This window comes from Ascidiella aspersa, chromosome 1 (genome assembly GCF_963924565.1).
Source record: "Ascidiella aspersa chromosome 1, kaAscAspe10.2, whole genome shotgun sequence".
NCBI classification, from domain to species: Eukaryota; Metazoa; Chordata; class Ascidiacea; order Phlebobranchia; family Ascidiidae; genus Ascidiella; species Ascidiella aspersa.
Genome location: NC_139447.1, coordinates 11,246,002 through 11,253,277, shown reverse-complemented (window position 1 = coordinate 11,253,277; position 7,276 = coordinate 11,246,002). Strand labels below are relative to the sequence as shown.

Sequence of the window (7,276 nt, the reverse complement as noted above, 5' to 3'; positions counted from 1 at the left end):
GCCTGCATAGCTCAGTTGGTAGAGCGACGGTCCCGGCTTGACCGGAGGTCGTGAGTTCGAACCTCACTGCAGGCTAGTTGTTTTTCTAGTCTGCTCTGCTTGCATCATTGATTGACAGATTCGGTGAGTCTGCAATGGCTTTTCGGTGTTCTCCATCTTTGTATTTTTTCTAAATATTTGTTTGCCAACAAAGTAAAAGGTACACTACTAAATAAATACCAACCAAATGCGAACAAATTTGTAGGTCGAGAGTGAAAATCGGTTGATAGCATTTACCGTCCGATGATAAAACATGTAGGTTAAAAGATAAAATATTACAAAATTTGTTTGGCGATTATGAATTGGATGCTACACCAACATATTGTCAAAAACAGATACAGCAAAATTAAATGTATGTTGCACGAATATCCTTTATACTGGGTAAAATATCAAAACTCGGTGCTCTGCGATATACGAACAACTGCCTTCCCGGTGTTTCCCCCGCTCAGCATATCAATGAAGGCCTTTGGAACGTTCTCGAAACCTTCGGTCACTCTTTCCTGAATTTGAAGCTTACCCTGCAAAATAATGCATTTTTCAGCGGTTACCACTGTGAATTGATTTGGCTGGCTATAAAATGTTCAAGTGTTACATCTTGGTGGTTTTAAACTTATTTAAGACAAAAAATTAGTTGTCCATGTCATCTGTTGACAATGTCAAGCCCAAGTTTATGTCACTGCTGTAGCATGTCAAGTCCAAGTAAGGTATTGAAAAATATAAAATAAAATTGGTAAAGACATTCGGTGCCGAGCAGTATTCCAGTTAGGAAACATAGAAAGCACATTGTTTTCCATTCTAATATAAAGGTACGGTACCCAATTAGGCTAATAAAAAATATATATTTAATGAAAACACTAAAGGTTTAGGTTAAGTCATCTTGCCTTGGAACAAATTCCATTTAAAACTGTTTGCTTAAGTGTATCAAACTTAAGTCATTTTTACTACAAAACAGTGTTATTTGATGAAAACACTTAAAATTAAAGTTATGTTATTTTGCTTTGAAATAAATGTTTAATAAAATATGACTGCAACACGGTACCGTTTTGATCCACCTAATTTAGAGTTTGACCATACTTCAATCTATTTGAAGCTGCCTACCTCAGCGACCCACGCTGCTAAGTCCTTTAGGGCCTCAGGAAATCTGTGACTAAATTGGTGAACGAGGAATCCCTGCATCTTCAATCGACGGCCTACAAGGGCTGGCTGAATGATATCCGCTGCAATTAAACAATATTCTATAACCAGCTTTACTCGGAGGGTTGCTTCTTTGGCCTTAAAGCCGAATAACAAATAGTTGCTGATTTAATGTTAGATGATAGGAGGCCTATATTGCTTACTACGATCACGTTATTCTATACTGAAAAGGGCAAGTAAACTTTGCCAATCCGTGAGGCACGTATTACAGTGATGTTTTTCATACATGTTTAGAACTCTGTTCAATCAAGCTCTGTTTTTTTGATTGGCATTAGTTTTGTTTTATAGTCCAGCGTTAATAGAATTCTTAAAACATCTTTTATTTTATGGGTATGGTTGGGGTTGTCGTTTCGATTCACGTGGTGTCAGAATTAATATTATTAAACTATCTTACTCCAATTTTGCGTTTATATATGACGTAAGCATTTGATAATCACAGGTCATGAGAGCAGTAGGCTACCAATTTTTACTGGTCGGTTTTCAGACCGAAGAATAAAGATTTAAACGCGACTTGAAGCCATCCGAATTTGTCGATTTGGCAAAGTGATTCCTAACGTGGTTCGAGTTTACTACCGCAAAGAAAAATGGCTTGCTATAAAGCATGTCTAGGATTTGCACCCTTTAGGACTATTTGTGAATAACTCATTACTATTAAACTATTTTCAGCTAAGACTGGCTAAAAAGGGCAAAATCAAAATGCGAAAATGAAGTTTTGGTAATACAATATATTCCATTCCATTCTTAGACAGTATAATCCTATTGACTTGTATAAAGAATTGTAATTACTTTAAAACTTCGCTGTTGTATATGTAAACATAAAAAATATAAACAAACTACTAATCAAATCGATAGCATAACAAGGCACATTAAAAAACTCTCTGAAATCCAAATCGGTATAAATATTAAAGAAAATATGTCCAACATTTTTGTTGTGCCTTGTATACCTTTCGGAGGGTTTTGGGCATTGTAAGAACTTATGGAGCCACAAACGGCAATTCGCCCTCCAATGTTCATCGAATTAATAATGTCGCTGGACATTTGTCCTCCAACCTGAAACAACACAACGTGAATTCCGTCTTTCAACTTAGTCAGCAGTTTTTAACAAATGGCTGTTTTAAAAACGCCCGAAAAAACGAAGTCGGCGAGAACATGATCTGCTAAATATTGAAAGTTTTTAATAGACAATGCAACATTATCGACATTTTAACATGATATATATCATAACGAAATTCACACAATGTAGGCCTAGAATCATTAAATCTTTTTACATCTTCTCACGTTATCAAAGAAACAGTCGATTCCATTTGGAGCGAGTTTGGCGATTTCGTCCTTCCAGTTGCAGGTCTTGTAGTTGAAAACGCCGTCGAAACCGATTGATTTTGCCCAATCGCATTTCGCGTTCGTTCCACAACAACCGATCACGATGCAGCCCTGTGATTAATTAAGTTTTAAAGCAAAACCCTTTCGTTTACGTCTTGAGAGATCACCAAAATGTTAATATATTCTAAATGCAACACATTTAACAAGTTGTCATGGGGTTATGTGTACGTTTTCAATCGTTTTGTGACATTTAAACAACAAAATAGTTTTTTTGGCACCTATAACTTAAAACTAACACGTGATCGGCCATCATTTCAACCTTATGCGAACAAAAATATTGCAATTTTGCACTACCTTTCTAACAAACTGTTTTATTTTTGATCTCTATATACCTTTAACTTTGCGATTTGTCCCACCAAGCTGCCCACCGCTCCAGCACAGCCATTCACCATCACTGTTTCACCAGCCTTTGGTTCGCAGATCCAAAGCAATCCGGCGTAGGCGGTCAACCTTCACGCAAAACAAAGTTATTAGTGGAGCAATTCAACAAACTGGAATTTCGCTAAACGATTCTTTGCTCAATTAAAACAGTTTTCACGAATGTAATTGGTATACAAGGTTTCCTTTTTGCAAATCAGCTTGAGTGGGCATTGGACGGTTCTGTGCCTTTTTTTCTAGAGATTTCTGTACATCAGCTCTTGTATGACGTTATGTTATATCGTAATATTGATGACGTCGAGTAGAAAATGCGTTCTTAATTATAAATCTATCACTGCAACTGTGTTAAATTATTTCGCGCTACTATTGTTTAGCCCAGTGGTAGACAAACTTTTTTGTCGCGGCCCAAATAAATTTTTTTAGAGCTATTGAAGGCCCACTGCGTAAAACCATGAAAGCATGGATATCCAGGATATTTGTTTTGAGTTGGAGGCATTAGATTAGAATGACGTCAGAAGTTACGTCTTCAAACAATTGTTCTTAGAAACACCTGTTGTTCTCAAACGAACTCGTGCGCAAATATTAAGCTAAAATCCAGTTGGCGAAACGTTTAACTTTTTTTAGACGTACACTTAATGCATAAATGAATCTATCATCTGCACAGCTTAATATCGGCACCCGCAATAACGTAAAAAGACCGCACGTTACATATTTCGTTAACCTTGAAGTAACATTTTGATATAGGTTACCCACAATACAATAGCAATATCACCATGTTGAATAAAAAATTACATTAACTATATATATGTTCGTAGAAATTTTATTTTGTAGGGAGTCGCAGTCCAGACAGCGTTAGGCTGAAATATTACACGTCTTGATGCCGAAACACTGCTATTTCATAATGTAAAACATCTATAAAACGAAGAATATACGCGCGAGGCGCTAAAAGGTTTGCGTTTACGTATCTAAAGTTGGCTTTGACAGGCACTCACAGTGGGGATTTAACCACGCTAAAACAATTTAAAAATTCTTGCTACAATAACTTTTAAAATACAATACAAAATATGTACAGCATTCACGCGGCCCACAACTACATGATAAAACTAAACTATTAAAACATAGCTCGCAGCCCACGTTTGGGCCGCAGCCCACAGTTTGCCGACCACTGGTTTAGCCGTTCTAATAACAGAAACCAAGTATCATTCTTTATTTTAGGAATTTGTTGCACTTACCCAGGCATTCCGAGCACTCCAATGCTGTAGCTTTTAGGGTGATCAGGTCTCAGTAAAGTGTCTACGTTGTACCAAATGGTGTCGCCTTTTGTCTTACAGACAGAGCGCCAGCCGGAATTTTGCAAGACGTGGCAGCCAACAGGGTATTTCTCATTGTTACTTTTGATAACTCTGCAAGAAATTGAAAGGGTTGCAAAAAATCCCTCTTTGGCCTCCAACCTATTCCATATAAGGCAAACCTATACTCGATTTGCACACAACACCTTAAAATGAAATCATATATAGGTTGCATGAGCAACGAAGTGCGTTAAAATTAAACCTACACAACCTCAACATAATAAACTTGTGATAATATATGTCTGTATGGCATTTAACCCTCAGTTTTTCCCTGTTCAGCTGTGGGAGAAAAGGTATTTTTATGCGACACTTTAAAAGAGTTTCGTAAGACATTTTACCTATAGCTAGAGTAAACATTCCTCATGTAAACCTATCATATATACGGAGCGGTTATGCAATTTATTAAACAGTACAAAAGTGTAATGAAGCACTTAACCTCTTTACTTTTTAGGTTATTGTAGAAGTTTCGAATGTAGCATTGCAAACAATCTACTTACTTGGCTGTTTGAAATCCGATCACGGGGTCAGTTACTGGAACTTTGTACGCTCTGCGAATTAAAGTTAGGTCGTTTGGATGTGTTTGTGATCAAAAAGAAATAAAAAAATATATATTCCAAGTATAAACATACCACAAATAGATTAACAATAATTTGCACATTTATGTTTCATAAACTTATGTGTGCACTAACACTCTAAAATAAAGAAATAAAACGCGAATAAACAAAAATAAAAAGAGCATATGGAACAAACCTGATAAAAGGATCCACGCTTATAGCAACTGCTTCGGTCAGAATTTCTACAAAAGACACGTGTAAATAACTTCATCGTCAGACCAGAATAAAATAGAATTAAAAAATAAACCAATAAGAGTTTTTTTTGACAAAAACGTCGGCTCATCCTACACTTACAGAAAACGTAAGTTGTGCAAATCGAACAAACCTAAAATAATGTTTTGATGCACATGTTTTTTCAATAAAAAAATATTGCTGGTCGTTAACACAATAAGTGATAGCCAGGTAAAAGCTAAAGTTTTTTCATGCCGGAGCTTATTTATCCGTTTATTTACAATATCCGTTTACTTGAACAGATTTTGGGGGGTTCCCATAACTCCTTAGTGAAGCGTTATCCCCAATTCACGTAATATGACAATTGGCTTAGTCTTGTGTAATTTTTTGTTTGTTTACTAATGGTTAACTTCCGATTGATAAGATAAGTCCATACCTCCTTTTTCCAAATCTTCGCTGACTTCTTCTTCCACAATCTTAAAGTCACTTAACGTGGGCATTCCTTCGAACTCTTTAGTTTTGTAGTAAACTTGTGATTTCACCATTTTGCTTGTGTTTTAATGACAATCAATATTACTTAATACTCCTAGAAACGACCATTAATAAAATAGAGTAATATATTTGTTGCACACAACAAACTGATTTTGATTTATTTTAAAACGGCAACCTTATGTTGGGTTGTATGTAGGTTGTATGTTATTTACCACCAATGCTTGTAAAAGGCGACGGGAGAAAATAAGATGGGTATTGTTATGTTTGGTAAACTAGATTCTAAAGCCATTCTACGTAAAGCAATCCTCATGTGAACATAATATAGTACGGAGCGGTTATGCAAAGCTTGTAAATATAGCGACGTGATGTTACCTTGGCGGTCCATCATAATTAACAGAGAGAAATAAAAACAAATAAGTTATATAATCCTCAATCAGGACATTTCCTGATATAGTTATTTGAGGTTGATCAAAGCGAACAAGGATAAGTAAAGTTCAAACTTCTTATAGTGCTACGAAGTGTGTACTTCCGATCATTCAATTTTGTATCAAATACAACAACCAAATACAGAGTATAGTGCTACATCTGCCATTTAAAAAATAATAGTCGTGATAATATTCTTTACTAAATCAACACGACCAACTCAGTGCTCGCCATTGAACACATTATTTATCCTTAACCGTAACTCGCATTGTCCACAGCAAAGGTATACACAACGCAGCTAATGCTAATTATAATAATTAATGGCAAACGCAGTTATACACAAACTATGTAGGCCTAGGGATCTGTTTAATGACGTTGCACATAATGTGAGATATTTGAAACTGCCTTGACCCTTGCAAACAATATCGAACTCAATACCTGATAAATGACAGCAGTAGTTCATCAATGCTAAATATAATGATGAGATATTTTATGCCGATATGAAAAAAAACTATATATATATTTTGTCTGCAAAGCATGATGGTATATATTTATTCAAAAAATCATTTGAGCTATATCTTTCAACTGAACGTCTTCATACAATATCTGATCCTTATAACCAGCACTGCTGGACAACTGCTTATTCTTCAGGGTTTAAAAAAAAAGAAAACAGCTCAGTCATTGTGAAAAAACATTTAAAACTGAAAAAACAGCACAGTCATTGCAAAAAAGCACTAGTCTCCCATATACAGGAATGTTACAATACATAGTAAAGCGCTGTTCAAATATTGTCCAAACCACATCACTTAAGCAAGTTAAACATTGTCCTACCGGCTGACTAGTTGGGATTTTGTGTGCTTGATAGATTTGTTTTTTGTTTGACATTCGTAACATCTTTAGCTATCATTTTGCAGTTTAGATTAACTCTATTTAGGTCTCATGTTGTACAAAATCGTGGTAAAACATTTACCCTTGCTACAAATCTAAATCATATTAAGTGGCGTTTTTAATATTCAGTGATGCTTTCGTCAAAAAAAAAAACTTATTTTCATCGCAGCGTGAAATTTAAATGAAGCTTCGAATTTAAGTTATCCTATATAAATCAGTCTTGACAACGCTAAACTACTAAAATATAGGTCCCTGCCTATTCTACACGCACATCCAAGCTACATTTTGTTGTAGGAATATAGCAGGAAACTGGCACAACACTTGGGTAACTTACATTTTCAATATGGG

The 7,276-nt window shown here is 35.6% G+C and overlaps 1 protein-coding gene and 1 non-coding gene across 2 annotated transcripts; one reads left to right on the top strand and one right to left on the bottom strand.

Annotated features, from left to right (window-relative positions):
* Trnaa-ggc (transfer RNA alanine (anticodon GGC)) lies at positions 1-75 on the top strand. Its single transcript has one exon. It is a non-coding gene; the product is annotated as a tRNA-Ala (tRNA).
* Positions 76-428: 353 nt separating this feature from the next.
* On the bottom strand, positions 429-5,670 carry LOC146167485 (prostaglandin reductase 1-like). Its single transcript, XM_083385789.1, has 9 exons — positions 5,562-5,670; positions 5,091-5,136; positions 4,838-4,888; positions 4,224-4,394; positions 2,946-3,063; positions 2,512-2,664; positions 2,178-2,283; positions 1,138-1,256; positions 429-557 (listed from the first exon to the last, which is right to left on the bottom strand). Exons 1-9 carry the CDS (start codon positions 5,668-5,670, stop codon positions 429-431), a joined length of 1,002 nt encoding a protein of 333 aa, XP_083241915.1.
* Between the last annotated feature and the right edge of the window lie 1,606 nt (positions 5,671-7,276).